General features: G+C 42.2%; 1 protein-coding gene across 25 annotated transcripts in view; it reads left to right on the forward strand.

Moving 5' to 3' along the window:
* The first annotated feature begins 8,895 nt into the window (after nucleotides 1-8,895).
* LOC123997434 (receptor-type tyrosine-protein phosphatase S-like) overlaps nucleotides 8,896-21,322 on the forward strand; it is a 293,600-nt gene continuing 281,173 nt past the window's right edge. For 19 of the 25 annotated variants that reach the window (XM_046301649.1, XM_046301651.1, XM_046301659.1 and 16 more), the window contains exon 1: nucleotides 8,896-9,103. In XM_046301649.1, coding sequence (XP_046157605.1) covers nucleotides 9,064-9,103 — 40 coding nt within the window. In that variant the 5' untranslated portion in view covers nucleotides 8,896-9,063. The remainder of the gene's footprint in view (nucleotides 9,104-21,322) is intronic. The other 6 variants (XM_046301674.1, XM_046301668.1, XM_046301675.1 and 3 more) reach the window with 3 other exon arrangements.

The following is a 21,322-nucleotide window of genomic DNA, read 5'->3' on the forward strand; positions in this document are numbered from 1 at the left end:
TTGACAATTTTAGGGCCTTTCTTTGACACTGCCTGGTATAGAGGTCCTGGATGGCGGGGATCTCAGACCCAGTGATGTACTAGGCTGTACCATCACCCTCTATAGTGCCTTGAGATCGGATGTCAGTTGCCAAGCAGTTGCGATGTCAAGCGGCGATGCAGCCAGTTATAAGGCCCATGCCAAATCTTTTCAGTCTCATGAGGAGGGAGAGACATGGTCGTGCCCTCTTCACGACTGTGTTGGTGTGTGTGGACCATGATAGATCCTTTGTGATGTGGACGCTGAGGAACGTGAAGCTCTCGACCTGCTCCACTACAGCCCCGTCGATTGTGAATAGGGGGGTGCTCGGCTCTCCTTTTCCTGTAGTCCACGATCAGCTCCTTTGTCTTTCTGTCCTGGCACCACACTGCCAGGTCTCTGACCTCCTCCCTATAGGCTGTCTCATCGTCATCGGTAATCAGGCCTACCTAGGAAGTAGAGGAACCAGTTGCAGAGGGAAGTGTCCAGTCATGTTAGACATAAGGGAATGTACATGAAAACAGCGTATTGATCAGACATTTATTTTTATATTTTACAACAGGCCAGCATAGCCAAAGTATTGATCAATGTGAACACTCATGAGAAAGAATGAATGGTGAGACATAATTTGACATAGAGCCATAAGCCCAATATCGATCAGTATGCAGGACCCATTGATTCATACAATTTGTAACAATCATCTCCCATCCGCATGCTTGAATAAAATAATACAACGTAACGAAATGTAATGAGATCACGTTATAGTGAGTTAGTTAGGCTTTAAGAAATGCAACCAACTACAGAGATTGATGGGTAGGGGAGCGGGAAAAGTGGGGGACCCATGTACCCTGCTTCAAATCAAGATTGAAGTGGGAGACAATCCAGCTATGGCCTCTTCCTCTCACACTGGGCAGACAGGGGTCCTGGGATGGACAGCTCGCACAGCTTCCCCAAATACGGACCTCAGTCCAGGGTGACCGCGTTGTAGAGGAGATACAGGAGCCTGTCTACGAAGCATGTCATCTTTTTGAAAAGGGAAATGTTTTAAACGGGTAGTGAATTTAATTTCCCTTTATTTACTGTTCTGAGGTGTGATGCTGTCAAAGAGTTGATTTTACTGGTGTTTCTGAAGTACACAATTTGAAATATGCCATTTTTTGGTCGTGCACTTTTTTTGTGAAACTTTTCAATGTTTGTAGTTGAAATGTTAGTGTGCCTGAAATGCTCAGTTGATGCAGATTTTAAATGAATAGCTATGACGTATAGGTACGTTGTGTCTGTGTTCACAGGCTTTCACAGCATACCTCTCCCTTCTTTGCCTTGGGAAAGCTGTATCACACCATTCCTGCTGCGGTGGTTGTCTGGGAAAATGTGCAGGAGATGTTGAATTTTCGAAAATGTATATCATTACAGCTTGATGATAGTGGAAAGACAAAAGGAGATGGAACATTGGGGCTAATCATCATAATTAACCCTTATGACACATGCTAAATCAACCGTAAGAAAATGACCCACACAATGGAATGGCAAAATGTGATTTTCAGAGGTTAACTACAAATACTATACACACACACCGCAACTCATTTTGTGGAGAGCATTCCTTTTTGCCTGCTGTGAGCTAGCAGGTCTAATACTCAATGGGGATGGAAGAACGGTGACTATCAGGTAAGTGTGTTACAGGTGTGTTCACAAGTCAAAGCAGTACACAGCGACATTTGCATTTACGTAACGTTAGCCCACGATCCACCCCCCAAAAAATTTGGGGATACTTCTTCAGACTCATCAAACTCTGAAAGTTGCATTATGGTCAGCACTTGTACGATCCACTGTCAATGACGGTACAGCATCCATCTTCAGGATTAGCTTTCCTGGCAAGACCCATCGAATGTTCTCCCCAATTGATAAATCAACTTCACTCAAAATGCGCACTGCACGTGCGCGACATTATTCAAATTTTCAGGCGCAGCCTGCCCACCCAAAATCAAATCAAATTGATTTTATTGGTCGCATACACATATCTGGCAGAAGTTATTGCGTGTGGAGCGAAATGCTTGAGTAGGGAAATTAAAAGCAGCCACAGCTGTCGGATGCCTTCATTCTTCTGAAAATGTTACATTATGGCATCCAATCAAAACATAGTGTGTGTTTGCTGGCATGCTGGTAAGTAGCTTGCTAGCTAACAGTCACACCACAGATGAAAGGTTGCCAGTACATTTGGTTGTACGTTCTGTTTGAGCTATCTACTAGTAGCTAGCTTATGGTTTGTAAACAAAGAAAGGCATACGCGCACATGCATCCTAGACTCAGGAGTAGACATAGTAAATGTAAATCCGGGACACTGTATTCATTTGTGGGTGTCCATCATCCATTTCGTATGATATGTTATGAATTACAATTAGTATGATATGTTACGAATTGCAATTCTTACAATGTGTTATGAATTTGCAAAATTCATGATGCTGTATGTTACAAATTCCAATTCGTTGTGGTTAACGTTAGCTAGGTGGGGATGGCTAATGCTTGTATTTTTTTACCCAATTAATTACTGGGAGGTTATATATATATGGAGGGTGTGACTCTATTGGGTCCTCAGATCCGCAAAAGGTTCTACAGCTGCACCATCGAGAGTATCCTAACTTGTTGCATCACTGGCTGGTATGGCAACTGCTCGGCCTGGGACCGCAAGGCACTACAGAGGGTAGTGCGTATGGCCCAGTACATCACCAGGGCCAATCTTCCTGCCATCCAGGACCTCTATACCAGGCGGTGTCAGAGGAAGGCCCTAAAAATGGTAAAAGACTCCAGCCACCCTAGTCATAGACTGTTCTCTCTGCTACAGCACGGCAAGCGGTACCAGAACGCCAAGTTTAGGTTCAAGAGAATTCGAAACAGCTTCTACACCCCTAGCCATAAGACTCCTGAACACCTAATCAAATGGCTATCCAGACTATTTCCATTGCCCACCCCCCTTTTACGCCGCTGCTACTCTCTGTTGTTATCATCTGTGCATAGTCACTTAAATAACTCTACTTGCATGTACATATTACCTCAACTAACCGGTGCCCCCGCACATTGACTCGTACTTGTACCGGTACTTTTATTGTTACTTTAATTTCTTATTCTTATCCATATTTTTTTCACTGCATTGTTGGTTATGGGCTCGTAAGTAAGCATTTCACTGTAAGATCCACACCTGTTGTATTCGGCGCATCTGACTAATAACATTTGATTTGATTTGATCTTTGTTTTTATAGGTGGCTAACGCTAACATTAGTTAGGTGGGTAATGTTAGGGGTTAGGGGTTAAGGATAAGGTTAAAAGTTAGGTTAAAGGGTTAGGGGAAGGGTTAGCTAACATCCTAAGTAGTTGCAAGGTAGCTAAAAATGTGTAAGTAGTTGCTAGACGTTAGCGTTATACATCCGCCCATCCACCCGACCAAACACCCTAATGTACATTAGTTTTTGCCTTATGTAACCTTCTCTCTTATGTAACCATACCAAATGTAACATATCCCACTAATTTGTGTACCGGACTTACTTTTACTATGGTCTCTGAGACCAGGCTGGCACATTTAATGATGGTTTATTTAAATTTTATACACACCACATGAACAAAAGTATGTGGAGACCCACTTATTGAACATCTCATTTCAAAATCATAGCCAGTAATATGGAGTTGGTCCCTCTTTTGCTGCTATAACAGCCTCCACTCTTCTGGGAAGACTTTCCACTATATGTTGGAACACTGCTGCTGGGCCCTGCTTCCATTCGGCAACAACAGAATTTGTGAGGTCGGCACTGATGTTGGGCGATTAGGAATGGCTCGCTGTCTGCTTTCTAATACATCCCAAAGGTGTTCGATGGGTTTGAGTTCAGGGTTCTGTGCAGACCAGTCAAGTTTTTCCACACCGATGTTGCCAAACCTTTCGACATTGTCATGCTAAAACAGGAAAGAGCCTTCCCCAAACTGTTGCCACAAAGTTGGAAGCACAGAATTGTCTAGAATGTCAATGTATACTGTAGCATTAAGATTTCCCTTCAATGGTACTAATAGGCCTAGCCCGAACCATGAAAAACAGCCCCAGACCATTATTCCTCCTACACCAAACTTTACAGTTGGCACTATTATGCATTGGGACAGGTAGCGTGTTCCTGGCACCTGCCAAACCCAAATTTGTCCGTCGGACTGCAAGATGGTGAATCGCAATTCATCACTCCAGAGAACAGCACTTACAGTTGACCAGTGCAGCTCTAGCAGGACAGAAACTTTACAAGCTGACTTGTTAGAAAGGTGGCATCCTATGACGGTGCCACGTTGAAAGTCATTCTACTGCCATTGTGTCTATGGAGATTGCATGGTTGTGTGCTCGATTTTATACACTTGTCAGAAACCGGTGTTCCTGAACGAGCCAAATCCACTATTTTGAAGAAGTGTACACATGCTTTTGTGTGAATATATACATATATAGTGCATTCTGAAAGTATTCAGACCCCTACCCCTTTTCACAATTTTGTCACGTTAAAGCTTTATTCTAAAATGAATTTAACATTTTTTAAATTGTCATCAATCTACCCACAACACCCCATAATGACAAAGTGAAAACAGGTTTCATAGAATTGAAACAAAACATTTATTAAAATTTCAAGCAGAAATACGTTATTTAAATTTCTTAGGGCTGCAATCCCATTAACTGGATGATATGACAACAGCCAGTGAAAGTGCAGGGTGCCAAATTCAAAACAACAGAAATCTCATAATTAAAATTCCTCAAACATACATGTATCTTATACCATTTTAAAGGTAATCTTGTTGTTAATCCCACTGGTGTCCGATTTCAAATATGCTTTACAGCGAAAGCACCACAACTGATTATGTTAGGTCAACACCAAGCCACAGAAAAACACAGCCATTTTTCCAGCCAAAGAGAGGAGTCACAAAAAATCACAAAGAGATGAAATTAATCACTAACCTTTGATGATCTTCATCAGATGACACTCATAGGACTTAATGTTACACAATACGTGTATGTTTTGTTTGATAAAGTTCATATTTATATAAAAAAATCTGAGTTTACATTGGCGCGTTACGTTCACTAGTTCCAAAAACATCCAGTGATTTTGCATAGCCACATCGATTCGACAGAAATACTCATCATAAATGTAGATGATAATACAAGTTATACACATGGAATCATAGATATACCTCTCATATAAGAATTTGTTCTTAACTGACTTGCCTAGTTAAATAAAAGTTAAACAAAAAAAATACAATTCAAGTTTACATAAGTATTCAGACCCTTTGTTTTGAGACTTGAAATTGAGATCAGGTGCATCCGGTTTTCATTGATCATCCTTGAGATGTTTCTACAACTTAATTGGAGTCCACCTGCGGTAAATTCAATTGATTGGACATGAATTGGAAAGGCACACACCTGTCGATATAAGGTCCCACAGTTGACAAGCCATGAGGTCGAAGGAATTGTCCATAGAGCTCAGAGACAGGATTGTGTCGAGGCACAGATCGAGGGATTAAGGGAAGGGTAAAAAAAAGTATTCAGCATTAAAGTTCCCCAAGGACACAGTGGCCTCCATCATTCTTAAATGGAAGAGGTTAGGAACCACCAAGACTCTTCCTAGAGCTGGCCACCCTGCCAAACTGAGTAGTCGGTGGAGAAGGGCCGTGGTCAGGAAGGTGACCAAGAACCCGATGGTCACTCTGACAGAGCTCCAGAGTTCGTCTGTGGAGATATGAGGACAAAAATCTCTGCAGCACTCCACCTATCAGGCCTTTATGGTAGAGTGGCCAGAAGGAAGCCACTCCTCAGTAAAAGGCACATGACAGCCCGCTTGGACTTTGACAAAAAGGCACCTAAAAGACTCGCAGACCATGAGAAACAAGATTCTCTGGTCTGATTAAACCAAGATGTAACTATTTGGTCTGAATGCCAAGCGTCATGTCTGGAAGAAACCTGGCACCATCCCTACGGTGAAGCATGATGGTGGCAGCATGCTGTGGGGATGTTTTTCAGCGGCAGGGACTGGGAGACTAGTCAGGATCGAGGGAAAGATGAACGAAGAAAAGTACGAAGAGATCCTTGATGAAAACTTGCTCAACAGAGCTCAGGACCTCAGACTTTTGAAAGGTACTGTATAGATAAGGATATTTGCTTTATTCTTTTTTTTAAACTCCGAATACAAATGTATACACACAAACCACTGACAGATGCCCACAAACAACTACTACATCTTATTTGCCAAGACTCGCATGCTCAAACCCCCATTCCTAGTGCCAGCATTATTATTTGTCACTTGGCCTTAAATTATACCAATTTGTTTTTCTCAGTCGCTCATGCCATTTCAATATCTAAATAATAAATCATTAGATTTTTCCTTTGTGCTAATGATGGTGGATTGAGTTCTAAGTTTTTAGTATATGTTTTTTTCAAGATGAGTGATGAGAAGAGAATCGTCCAGCCCATTGGGTATCTCACTACACCCCCATTCGCCATGTCTTGAAATATGCAGACAGACTGATTAAAAGTACATTTACTTTGTAATACTTCTGACAGCCAACTTTTTAGCGCCATCCATAACTTTTTTGGACTTATTGAGTCATTATTAATTTTACACTAACTCTGCCATTATGCTGTAGAATGTGTGAATTTTGTCTCTTGTATAATACATTCTATAGAGCTACATTATTTTATATGGGATTAAGCATACATTTTCATTAACTATAATTTTGTTAGTTATGCTCCAACTTTCCCTCCATCTTGTGCCAAAATCAATTATTTTTATGTCTTGCTTCCAATTTTTTGCTACGAGATTGTCAGTTGGATATGCTCTCTGCAAGGTTTTGTATGTTTTTCCTATTATATGAACATACTTTTCTGACTCAAGTAAGATTCCCTCAAGGTTGCTCTCATGTCCAAAAGATTTGAAATCGAAATTTTGTGATATTTAACTTTTAAGTTGCATGTATTTGAAACTATCTACATTGGTCAGTTCAAAATTGCTTTTTAATTTTGTCATGGAAGTAAATGTATTTCCTGCTACCAAGTCATTTACGGTTTCAGTGCCTTTAGTTTTCCATGTGGACCAATTTATCTGTGAATTATGAAAAGCTATCCAAGGATTGTTGAATAAGGTTGTGTGTTTAGGGACTGATATTGGTTCTTGTAGAATACGATGATGGTTTTAAGGTGGTACATATTTCAATTAGTTAAGACGATAAGACGCTACCATTGTATTATATTTCCTGCTTTATGTGATGTTGCAGAAAGCCGGTAGCAAATCCTTGGTAATGCTTGCCTCCTGAATCCAAGTTATTGACTCGGTGGAAGGGGACCCGCGACTTTACGATAAAACTTTATCAATGTACCAGCTAGTTATTTTTCAAACTTGGGTCACCCTACTTTGAACTGGTTTCATCCAAATATCATCCAATTTGATGAAAAACATAATTTTCACTGTGCAGGACCTTTATAAATTTAGAAATCGCATGTTAACCTTTTGTCATGTGAGAAAATTAACATGTCTTCACCTTACATGTGAATTGCAGTTTCACAATTGGCCCAGTGTTGTCCGGGTTAGGGGATGGTTTGGCCGGAAGGGATTTTCTTGTCCGATCGCGCACTAGCAACTCCTGTGGTGGGCCGAGCATTTTGGTTGTGTTTCGGAGGACCTTCGCCTCTCCCGAGTCCGTACGGGAGTTGCAGTGATGGGACAAGACTGTAAACTACCAGTTGGGGAGAAAAAGGGGTAAAAAGAAATGCTACATTTATTAAATAAAAATGTCATTGTTTTGACCGAATGAAAAACTAGTGAGATTATTTTCATCTACATGAGTGTAGCCAAGCTAAGTAGCTAACTCACTTTTGTATGAGTGTATTTACATGTACATATAAAGCACACACATTTTTTTTAATATATGTTAGGTTACTTTTTATATTAACATTTTATTTTTAGCTACTTGTTATTTTTAGCTGTCCACTCGTTTTTGTTAGATTTAATTCAAAGGCCTAAATGGGATTTTAATGTATTTAATAATGTGTGAATATGTTTGCAACTGTAATGAATGTAAACAGGTACTTTTACAGAAAGAGATGATTTTGAATGAATCAGTTAATTTAAGTGAACATTTTGTGATTTTTAGTGCACAGTTTATTTTATCTTGATTAATCGCATGGCCTAAAAAGAATTTAAACTCGACTGAAAACATCCAAAATACATAATTTATACAGCTAAAAACAACAATGTGAAATTGTTGACATTGAGGTTAAAGTGTGCTTTATCAATTTGCCTGATTTTGCTAAATGCTTGGACAAAATCTAAACTTCAATATTCTTGTATGCTTTTTTAAACTATTAAATTACCGCTCAATTTGAGCTAATTCTAAATTTGTGACTAATCTAGATTAATCACAGCAAATCCTGCGATTAATGTATGATTACTTTATTCTAGCCCTTATAACTATTTTATACCGTCTATCTTTTTCAGGAGTATGTACTTTTCCTTTAAGCCGCGCTAACTTCATGATCACGGGGGGAGGTAGCCTTCAAATCCTCCCTCACGCATTGGCCTGTTTTATGCCACCTTTTCTTCCATCTAATCCCGGGAAAGGAGGCTGCGGATGCTACTGGACTGCACCGCTAGCAAGGCGTGCGCAACGCCATGACTTCATCACGTTATGCGGAGGAAAAGGAAGGGAGGGGGTGAAAAGAGCGCACGGGATGGGAATAGAAAGGAGGGGGACAGCTGCGAGTAGAGGGGTGGGTGAAAAGGGAGGGGGACGAGAGAGGAGAAGTAGGGGGGCGCTATGACATCACCCTCCAGCCAAACGCATAGAGCTGTGGTTTATCCAAGCGCGGTTGAGGGTACAGTCCTGCGATTCCACATGCGTCCGAGCAACCTGCGCTATCAGGGGGATTTTAAACACTACTCACCGCTAGAACCTGAACCGATTCTCTGGATCTGCCGCAGGACGCTCGCATACGGGATTATTGTTTATTTGTTTATTTGAACAAAATGTTTGTGTGTTTTGTATATGCACAATAAGAAAGAGAGGAACTCCATCATTGATAACGGTAGGAACAGTTGTCTTTTTTCTAACGGAGTTGTAATCCGCATGCTTGGAGGTGCTTCTTGAAATGAGAAAATATTTAAGCTATTTCAACTGGTTCTCCACTGTGGAATGCGTGAAGGGCAGTCTGCGCCGGATAGTGCCTGCCTGTGTACATACTTGTAAATGCTGATTGAGTAGCCTAGGAGGGGGATGCAAGGCTGGTAGTGGTACCCAAAAAACAGCTCTCAAGAATACTGCAAGAAGCGTACCAGTGCCGCGGAACTCGGCGGGGTAGAGCTGACGCTGATAGGCTATAGCAAAGGTTAGGTGATGTTTTAGCCCTACCTACGTAGCCAAAATGTGCCCGATGCCATCCTCTCCTATTCTTGTACAGAGTGTCAGTACTGGTGGCGGCAAACGTTATAGCCGTATCCAAAAGAGCAGTTATAAAGAATACAGCGTCGGCTATGTGACCCTCGTTTTGACGGCATTTGGTCATTACAAGTTTATTCACTCTGTCTTATTTAAACCACACCAGGAGGAATTTACAATATCCTAACTGGGATGAAACTGGGCATGCATTTCACGCACAACCATTTGTTACATTATAAAGCCTGTACGCTTCAGAGGTGGCTAGTCTTAATAACGCATTTCTGAATCATCTTCAATGGGAGGGAGGGAGGGAGGGAGGGAGGGGGGGGGGGGGTGCTGCGGCAGGTAGAAGCGGCAGGTAGTCTAGTGGTTCGATTCCCCGAGACGACTAGGTGAAAAAATCTGTCGATGTGTCCTTGAACAAGGAACTTAACGCTAATTGCTCATGTAAGTCGCTCTGCATAATAGCGTCTGCTAAATGACTAACATGTAAATGAATGCTCACTGTAGCAGGTGCATATCTCCACCGGTTAATGAAGCCAACCATGAGATGCGAATGCGTTGCTGTTGAGTTCACTGATATGCATGTAGCCTATTGATATCACATTATACAATCGTATTGATCATAAATGGCACGGTACCTGATACGTTTCGAGAATTCAATGGCATCATACAAGTAACGTCAATTTGATCTATTGTTGGGGTAGCCTAATGCAGATTTTGAACATGCACTGACATAGGTCTGTATCGTCGGGAATCTGACTCTGATCCATGTTTGCGCATTCAATAGCGGGGTTCTTTTTATTGCCAATGATTTTTAGTTGTGGTGCGTTTTTTCAAGGTGCGCTCCCAAACCCATTCATTGAAAGGTGGAGTCTGGAGCAGTGTGATGTCTGGTGATTGTCTGAGTTTTAGAGTGCAGGTGACACCCTTGTTTAATGTCATTATCCTATTTCGACCGCCTTGACTGCTGGAGAGATTTTACTTGTACTCTCTATTTTAGGTTGCATTATTATTTTTTGCCTTTTATGTATACTCTACATAATTACTTATTAAGCCTTTTGAAATGACGTTTAGGATTCTATTTGTTAGTTCTCTATATGGAGATTAGCCTAAACATTATTTATCCTGAAGTATATGGTGTTTTACTATTGGCACCAGTTACGCACACACTGCAATCGGCTTCACAGACGCATTGCCAGTACGTGGACTTGTCCCCGAAGGATGGAGATTTTAAGTGCCATTGATTGGTTACCAATATAGGCACATATCATAAAGAACCTTGCAAAAAGTTCTATTGAAAAACATATTTCCTTGTTTCCCGAATAGGATAATAAAATGTTCAATTGTTATAGCCTATACAATCACTCAGTTTCCCCCAATGAAACACTTTCATTGAAAAGGGGGAAGAGGGAAACACGACATCTAAAATGTAACCTTTTTTCAAACTGATCCAATTTAATTTGGTTGTGATTAATACATCATTATAGGCTAATCCTATTATTTTATGAATTTGCGCATCCTGCCTTGTAGACGAAATCTCCTGGCTTGATCGGAATGGGTGTGTGTTATAAGCTTTAGCGAGGCACATCATAAAAACTCGCGAGGAACCGTATATTGCCAGGGCCAAGGCTGTTAAAAGAAAATGGGTTTATTCGGGGGGGTTTTCCGCTGTCCTACCCCGGTAACGTAGTTATAGCTTTTTTATGATGCCTAGGAAATGGCTTACGGGTTTCCAATGTAATGTAATCAAATGTATATGATGTTGCTGTGTATTACAGTTCTCCATTACGCATCATCACGTGAGAAATGTGGACTGACTCCTCTCTCCTGGATGCCGCTAAGCATCCGAGACGTGCAGGTGGCATCTCACCTAAGATTTCCACAGAAAGCACGACCACGCCCCTTACTCACGCTCAAACTGAAAATAACCCAGTCTGAGTCTCAGTAGTCTGAATGGGGGCTACTCAAACATTTGAACCTGGATTGGTTTGGAACCATTTAATATTATCTAAACAAAAATGTTTAATTCGAATATGTGTGGGTATAATTTGGGGCTTGCCTATTGGAAAAGTCTATATAATTTTCAGCATATCATGTTTCAGAATCCTTCCTCCATCCCTTTCCTCTTACCTCTCTCCTCCCGCCCTCTCCTTCCTCCATTCCTCTCCTTTTCCCCTTCCTCCTCTTCTTCGAAGAACAGTTAAGACATCCGGTTGTAATATAACATTAGCCAAACGTTTTGCTCTAAATGATGTTGTGTAAATGCCAGTCAAATACTGAAAACCATCACACCATAAATAATGTAATTTCTAATATAGGTCTAGACCACACCCCATTATTTATTATGTAATATTACATGGAACTACATGGAAATAATCCATGGCATCCTCTGTTTCTCCTTCCAGCTCTAATGTTGGCCCCAATAGATATTATATCTCCCTCCCTCCACCAGTGCCACCTGACATTTCTGAGAGGTGAATGTCTATTCGTTACATTTTAGCTCAAAGATTTGAGAAATGATTCAGTGTTTCATCTCTTCTATAGAGACGTTATCTTACCAGGTGAGGACTAAACAGGAGTCTCCTCCACAATGTCTTTAGTCAGACCTGTCACTTGACATCCATATTAAGGGGGACTTCCCCGAAGTTAATGGCCTGTACGTGGTTTATGAAGCATCCACTCGTAAAATGTGTTTGTTCACACACAGTCAAATACCTGTGTTGCCGGATGTGTGCTGTAACACGCCTAGAGCCGATCAGCAATCTACTGTTGTACCATGTTTGGTTAGGGGCCTATGGTCAGACCGAAGAGGCTGTAGGTTGTTAAGAAGCTTTAGGCATGCAGGCTTTAGGGCGGAAGGTAGCCTAGCGGTTATGAGCTTTGGGCCAGCAACCGCAATGTCACTGGTTCAAATCTCTGCACCGACTAGGTGAAAAATCAGTTGTTGTGCCCTTGAGCAAGGCATTTAACCTTAATTGCTCTGGGTAAGAGCATTTGCTGAATGACTAAAATGTAGCACGTCTCATCAATCAATCAAGCAGACCTGTATGTATGCAACTGGGGGAGGGTTCTGGGTGGTTGAGCAACTTTCATTTACAATGCGAGACCTTCACTTCAATCATGTTCCCTGGCGTAAGAGGGCTGTTGCCAGATGGGAGGTATACTGCTGCTGGTCGGTTTATACACACATACACACACACATTAACGTGCATCGACATGCATGTGCTCACAAACGTACACCGGTTCCAATCCACAGTTACTGAGATGAGTCACATTCTGCAGTCTCATTACTTCACCACCATACAGTACATGAGCGTGGCCGCCGCGTTCATTAATGCAGCCCAAATGGAAATGGATGCGGCTGACGAGGCTTTTAAAGGACCATAAAGGCATGGCGCATAGCAAGAAATATATAATAATGTCAAATGTTATCGAGAGCTTTGTCGCACACACATACACTCGGAGGCGGCCATCTAATTATCCGGCGAGAGCTTGTTAGTTGTCACGTCAAGATAAACATTTGGGGTCATGTTTTCACGCTGCCAGCGGAATTCAAATTTCTGAGTAGGAAAATGTAAAAGTCTAAATATCCCTCCTACATCCACAGACTCATCATTTAAACGAGATAATTTAAACGAGATCAGAAGTCAGAGAATGTGAGAGAAACCCACGACTGGTGCCGTTAGTTCTCTGCTGCTGCCAAATGGTGGTTCATACAGTAGTTCTTATCAGGAAGCATATGGTCCTCAACTGTATATGCAAATCCATCCCATGAATACTCAGGGAAGGTGACAAAAATCCCTCGCTTTTAGCTGAATAGATCTAGTGGTCCACCATCATCACTGAAGACTTGCTAGACCTTTTATGATATTCATTGCCTCTGGAACTAGAGCGAGTGAAGAAAATAATGATTCACCACTAAGTTTCCATCCATGAACATTCTGGCCTCATTTTACTCGTGACAATTTAATGGGTTTGATGTGTATGCACTTCCTGAACAAGTGGGGATTTCAGGAAAAAGCAAGGATGAGGACAGGGGTGCACTGCATGTGGAAAGCCAGGGACGTCTTCTCGGATCTGGGGAGAGAGATCAAGCTCACTCTCCTCTCCATGTCTCTGAGGTTTCTGGGAGAAACACCTTGAGGGTGTCTCCCGTGGCAACCAAATGGAAAGGGACTACGCGGAGTGATCCGTTGTCTCAACGTTGTGTCCCTAGTTAAAGCAATAGGGTCTTGCTCCAGCAGATACTTTCTCCTCACTCCACAGACGCTGTGAGACACAGGAGATGAGACAGGATGCTGAATGGTGCCAGAGAGGCTGATGCGTTACCGCCACCAACAGCACAGGTGGAGAATATTACATTTACAATTAGAAGCTTGGTACACGCTATTGTGTACTAGTTAGCTAGTGTGTACTAGCTAGAATGTACTAGCTAGCTAGTGTGTACTAGTTAGAGTGTACTAGCTAGCTACATAAGCAACGGTGGATAACATACCGCCACGGACAAGAACTAGTGCGCCAACTGGTATGTGAGTTGCACACTGACTCCCTGGAACAAAGCAACTGACTCAGGCGATACACAAGAACAACAAAGGTCGACAGGTTGCGCTCGCACATGCCGTTTGTGACGCAAAAATACCATCTGAGACTCACACGCATATGCTTGGCGGTTGGTAGACCACGTGACATCAGCACACAGCTGGATGCTTCTCGGTTTAAAGGGGAACGATCGATGCGCTGCACATGTTCTTGGGGGATGCAAGAAAGGAGGTGGCACTCATGGTAAAGTCTGGCTTGGTTTCTGATCAACTAATAAGGAGAGAGGGAAGGGATGGAGGGAGGAAAAGAGGGGGAGAGAGGTAGCAAGAGATGCTGCTGTGAATGCTGAAGAAAGCATCAAGTGCTGATTTCCTTTGTATTTTCTGAGCTACAGGCTCAGCCTCTATTGGAGGTTAGGGTGTGTCGCCTCCAGATATCCATCCAGGAATAGATAGATATAGCCTAAGTTACAGGTATTGTGCACTATACTTTTTCTCTCCTACTGTATGTTACTCATTAGTATACAGCCTACTGTTGACTTCAAATCTACTCACATGTATTTTTTTATTAAGTATCATTAAGTATGTTTAGAGAAACGTCTGCTCAATTCAAGTAATTTCTCACCGTGTTGCCATCTCAGTAACACTTAGGCCTCCTGAGTGGCGCAGCGGTCTACGGCACTGCGTCGCCATGCTAGAGGCGTCACTACAGACACGGGTTCGATCCAACAATCGTCCGGGAGCGCACTATTGGCCCAGCATCGTTAGGGGAGGGTTTGCCTGGGGGGTTTCACAAGGCAGTCATTGTAAATAATAATTTGTTCTTAACTGTCTAGTTAAATAGAGGTTCAAAAGAAAAATCAACACATTATTGTAATAACTACACTGAGATACAGTCATTATATATTTAGGAATTAAGCTAATAGATAGTGATTTTGAAGTCGAAGAGTATGATGGACAAGCTGAAAACAAGGGAATGGATTTCTATTTGTATTAGGTTTTATCCTTCTGTGTTGGTGTGTACTCAACAAACCTGTTTGAGCCAACATGATAGATGGCGTGCTTAGAGACATTCAAATGAGATTAGAAATCGTAATTGCCCTTTAGGCACTTTCTCTTGGACGTTTCATCTTTGAAGCACTGACAGTTTGCAACATCAGGTACAGAGGACTGTGTCATGAAGTTGGCCTGTGGGTAAGGTTTATGACCCCCCCCCCCATAAATACATTTCTCCCTTCCCTCTCTCTTGACTATACAGAGGGACTCTTGAAGGCCTTTGTTAAACAGAGATTCTGGGAACATCAGAAGGTGGGGGAAAATGAACCATAGTTTGGTAATCCAACCAGTTGAACATATGCGTTGCTACTTAATGAATATGATGTCAGTTCGGTTGTCATCTGAGACATTCTCATCAATGATAGGATGACATAAACGGTACAGTGGAAAGTCTACACATTATAGTTATCAGGTTCACATGGAATTGTTGTGCAATTTAAATGTTTGAATATGAAATTATAAAACAATTTTTTGTCAGGGCTCTGGTTGGGCCACTCAAGGGCATTCAGGGACTTGTCCCCAAGCCACTCCTGCATTGTCTTGGCTGTGTGCTTAAGGTCGTAGTCCTGATGGAAGGTGAACCTGCAAAATCTAGATCCCTACAAATCAGCTGGGCTAGACAATCTGGTCCCTCTCTTTCTAAAATATATCCGCAGAAATTGTTGCAACCCTTAATACTAGCCTATTCAACTTCTCTTTCGTATCGCCCGAGATCCCCAAAGATTGGAAAGCTACCACAGTCATCCCCCTCTTCAAAGGAGGAGACACTCTCGGCACAAACTGTTATAGACCAATATCCATCCTGCCCTGCCTTTCTAAACTCTTCGAAAGTCATTTTAATAAACAGATCACCGACCATTTTGAATCCCACCGTACCTTCTCATCTATGCAATCTGGTTTCCGAGCTGGTCATGGGTGCACCTCAGCCACACTCAAGGTCCTAAACAATGTCATAAGTACTGTGCAACCCTCTTCATCCACCTGGCCAAGTCTTTTGACTTTGTCAATAACCGCATTCTTATCGGCAGACTCAATAGTCTTGGCTTCTTAAATGACTGCGCCGCTTGGTTCACCAACTACTTCCCAGATAGAGTTCAGTGTGTCAAATCTCTATGGGGGTGACACAGGGTTCTATTCTCGGGCGGACTCTTTTCTCTGTATATATCAGTGATCTCGCTCTTGCTACTGGTGATTCTCTGATGCAGACGACACCATTCTGTATACATCTGGCCCTTGTTTGGACACCGTGCTAACAAACCTCCAAACAAGCTTCAACGCCATACAACACTCCTTCTGTAGCCTCCAATTACTTTTAAATGCTAGTAAAAGTAAGGGCATGTTCTTCAACCGATTGCTGCCCGCACCCTCCGCCCGACTAACATCACTACTCTGGACGGTTCTGACCTAGAATATGTGGACAACTACAAATGTTTTAGGTTTAACATTATATTCCATTGATGATCATGAGTTTAGACTGTAAACTCTCCTTCCAGACTCACATTTAACATAATATTCCATTGATGATCATGAGTTCAGACTGTAAACTCTCCTTCCAGACTCACATTAAGCTTTTACAATCCAAAATTAAATCTAGAATCGGCTTCCTGTTTCACTCATGCAGCCAAACAAACCCTGACATTCCTACCGATCCTTGACTTCGGCGATGTCATTTACAAAATAGCCCCCAACACTCTACTCAGCAAACTGGATGTAGTGCCATCCGTTTTATCACCAAAGCCCCATATACTACCCACCACTGCGACCTGTATGCTCTTGTTGGCTGGCTATCACTACATATCTGTCACCAAACACACTGGTTCCAGGTCATCTACAAGTCTTTTTTTCTTTCTTTACCCTTTTTTTCTCCCCAATTTCGTGGTATCCATTTGGTAGTAGTTACAGTCTTATCTCAACGCTGAAACTCCCGTACGGCCTCGGGAGAGGCAAAGGTTGAGAGCCATGCGTCCTCCGAAACACAACCCAACCAAGCCGCACTGCTTCTTGACACAATGCACATCCAACCCGGTAGCCAGCCGCACCAATGTGTCGGACGAAACACCTGGCGACCTGGTCAGTGTGCACTGCGCCCGGCCCGACACAGGAATCGCTAGTGCGCGATGAGACAAGGATATCCCTGCCGGCCAAGCCCTCTGCAACCCGGACGACGTTGGGCTGATTGTGCGCCACCCCAAGGGCCTCCCGGTCGCGGCCAGCTGCAACAGAGCCTGGGCTTGAACCCAGAATCTCTGGTGGCACAGCTAGACGACTGCGCCACCCAGGAGGCCCCATCTATAAGTCTTTGCTAGGTAAAGCCCTGCCTAATCTCAGCTCACTGGTCACCATAGCAACACCCACTCGTAGCACGCACTCCAGCAGCCAATCTGTAAATAGCACACCTGGCTATCTCATCCCCATAGTATTACATACCCTCTTGCTCTTTTGCACCCCAGTATCTCTACTGGTACATCATCATCTGCACATCTATCACTCCGGGACTAATGGTAAATTATAATTATTTTTGCCTCTAGGGCGTATTTACTGCCTACCGCCCTACTCTTCTACATATGCACACAATGTACATAGATTTTTCTATTTTTCTTTTAATATGTGTTATGGATTGTACGTTTGTTTATCTGTAACTCTGTGTTGTTTTTGTCCCACTGCTTTGGCCAGGTCGCAGTTGTAAATGAGAATTGTTCTTAGCTGGCCTACCTGGTTAAATAAAGTGAAAAAAATCTAAATAAACCTTTGCTCCTGTCTGAGGTCCTGAGCTCTCTGGAGCAGGTTTTTGTCAAGGATCTCTCTGTACTTTGCTCCCATTCATCTTTCCCTTGATCCTGACTAGTCTCCCAGTCCCTGCCACTGAAAAACATCCCTACAGTATGATGCTGCAACCACCGTACTTCACCATAGGGATGGTGCCAGGTTTCCTCCAGACATGACGCTTGGCATTCAGGCCAAAGAGTTCAATCTTGGTTTCATCAGACCAGAGAATCTTGTTTCTCATGGTCTGAGAGTACTTTCGGTGTCTTTTGGCAAACTCCAAGCGGGCTGTCATCTGCCTTTTACTGAGGAGTGGCTTCCATCTGGCCACTCTACTATAAAGGCCTGATTGGTGGAGTACTGCAGAGATGTTTGTGCTTCTGGAAGGTTGTCCAATCTCCACAGAGGGAGCGTTTTGCTACACCCGCATTAACATTTACTAAATATGTGTATGTGACCAATACAATTTGATTTGGAGCTCTGTCAGAGTGACCATCGGGTTCTAGGTCACCTCCTTGACGAAGGCCCTTCTCCCACGATTGCTCAGTTTAGCCATGCGGCCAGCTCTAGGAAGAGTCTTGGTGGTTACAAACTTCATCCATTTAAGAATAATGGAGGTTACTGTGTTCTTGGGGACCTTCAATGCAGCAGAATTTTTTTGGTAGCCTTTCCCAGATCTGTGCCTCGACATAATCCTATCTCGGAGCTCTACAGACAATTTCTTCAACCTTATGGCTTGGGTTTTTCTCTGACATGCACTGTCTACTGTAGGACCTTATATAGACAGGTGTGTGCCTTTCCAAATCATGTCCAAATTGAATTTAACACAGGTGGACTCAAATCAACTTGTAGAAACATCTCAAGGATGATCAATGGAGACAGGATGCACCTGAGCTCAATTTCGAGTGTCTTAGCGAAGGGTCTGAATACTTATCTAAATGTGATATTTAAGTTTTTCATTTTGAATCCATTTTAGAATAAGGCTGCAACATAACGTCAATGGGTCTGAATACTTTCCGAATGCACTGTATGAAGAGGATGGGAATGTTCTTATAACTCTGAAATGGTTCTGTGTCCCGACCGACCATATTAGACCGAAAAACGCTTGCAAGGCCATAGCTATCCACTGGTGGCACAGAGGGCTGATGATCTAGTTACAGATCTGAAGATTGCATGCTTCTTTTACCATGTTTCTTTTGAAGAAAAATAAAATTGTGCAATTGAGGCTCAGATACACTCTACTGACAGATAACTCTTTGTTTCATACAGATTTATACATCCAGTCAGAAATGCGGAATTTATTAACTCTAAACAATAAATAATAGTGTAAAAATGACTGTTGAACTCTCTTTTTTGAAACGCACCCAATATAATTCCTACTTTGTGAAGCTTGACATGGTCTCCCCTGTCATATATTTCAAGATCTGAAAAGAGAAAGTGATCCTAGTTCGGCACTCATAGTCTTGAATACATTTTACATTTACATTTAAGTCATTTAGCAGACGCTCTTATCCAGAGCGACTTACAAATTGGTGCATTCACCTTATGACATCCAGTGGAACAGTCACTTTACAATAGTGCATCTAAATCTTAAAGGGGGGGGGGTGAGAAGGATTACTTATCCTATCCTAGGTATTCCTTAAAGAGGTGGGGTTTCAGGTGTCTCCGGAAGGTGGTGATTGACTCCGCTGTACCTTCTAAATGTGGTCCCAGAAGTACGCAGAATATAAAGAGGATTAGTGAAATGATGGGGAATAACCAGTATTTCCCTGTGTTAGTTATGTCTAAGGCTAAAAAGGAAGCATGTAATTCCTGATTGACCATACTGCCAGAGGATGAAAGATCTGGCTTGGAAACCAACCATTGTAGATTCAGAACCCACATGTGAAGATTGTTAACGTGTAGAAAATGTGGTTGTGTTTGTTAGATTAAACACTGTTCAAATGTCCTATTAATAAAATACTGTGTATCTATATCACCTTGTAGTGGGGCCATATACTTTGTGATGACACCCACTATGTTCCCACCAGACTGTTCCCACAAACTAATGAAACATTCTGGGAACCTTTAAAAGAACAGACTAGATGTGTTCTGGAATGTTCTTGCAACGTTAGGTGAATGCTTTATACAAACAATGTAGAATCATCAGCACGACTGGACAGTTATTGTGTTATGAGAACATTTACCGTGACCTAGCAAATGTTCTGGGAACATTCACAGAACCAATTTTAGTTTTTTTGGGAAAACATTACTGGTACATTGTATTATAACATTACCTGGAAACCTTAATGAGAACTTATTGGGAATGTTGTGACTGTTACAGATGTTGTGTACAACATTTTAGCGTGTGTTATGAGAGCATTCCAAGGATATTTCATATTTTTTCAAATAAATAAATGTATAATCATTCTTTTAATGATTTTGGGATGTTATTAAAAAATCCTAACAAGAAGTTCATGGGAATCTTAGTAGATATTTGGGCAATGTTCCCGGTTTGCTGGGTCAAGTTGAAGGTCGACCGGTGTACGGCAGGCTGCCATTAGCAAGAAAACCTCTTCTGTGTGCAATTTTAAAATAAACAGTTAAACGGCATATATCTGGTGTAATAGAAGCAATTTTTTGTACCATGATTGTCTTCGATTTTTTATTTTACAAAATGTACACGAAGATTGACCACAAAGATTGCCATTTTCCCATACACTATAATGAGGGATCCAGTTTTCTGCTAACAATGCCTGCAGTACCGTTGTCAGCCTGTCAATGAGAGGGGGCAGTTGTTCTCCCCTGACATATACACAGAACGTACAACACAACGTATTACACAAGACATTTAATTAGATCAACATGAAGCAACAGTCACGAAGTGAATGTCAAGATAGACTATGAATGGTGGCAGATGAGAAACCATGCTGTGATTGATATCTCATCCTCCCTGCACGGGCAGGTTCCCCCGTCTCCAATCAGCTCCATACAGATTGAACAACAAACTCTCCCTGGCAGGACACCTTTATTCAGGAGCATAGACAATTGAGAGCTCTATCATTGGCCGAGGCATTGAGGAAGAAGTCTCTGTCTGGGTTATGCTGTTAACGAGGCTAGCGCCACATGGCCCCTCCGGTCTTTACCTCTTGAAGGTCACCTCGACATTTCACCTGCTCCCTGATGCTTCTTTGCCGTGACAACCCAGTTGCTGGTTGCTGCAGACAACGTCTGTCCCAGCGAGGGGTTACCCATGATGATAGCTCTTTGAGACAACGGCAGGAAGACGCCATCGATAGTTGTTTACTCTCTTAGTTTGAACAACCGCTGGTTGTTCGTCAACATCATTTATTTATTGGTGTATTATCTATGAATTATTTATATTTTTGTCTTCAATGCCTTTATATTTTATTCAAGTGATACTACAATGGTCTGTGTGTGTTGTATATGTTTTGTGGGGCAACAGAGTTCAAGGGAGGACCAAGGCTAGGGCAGCAGAATTAAGACTGGGGGGGATCTGTGACCCTGTA

This window comes from Oncorhynchus gorbuscha, linkage group LG15, assembly GCF_021184085.1.
Source record: "Oncorhynchus gorbuscha isolate QuinsamMale2020 ecotype Even-year linkage group LG15, OgorEven_v1.0, whole genome shotgun sequence".
Taxonomy (NCBI): Eukaryota; Metazoa; Chordata; class Actinopteri; order Salmoniformes; family Salmonidae; genus Oncorhynchus; species Oncorhynchus gorbuscha.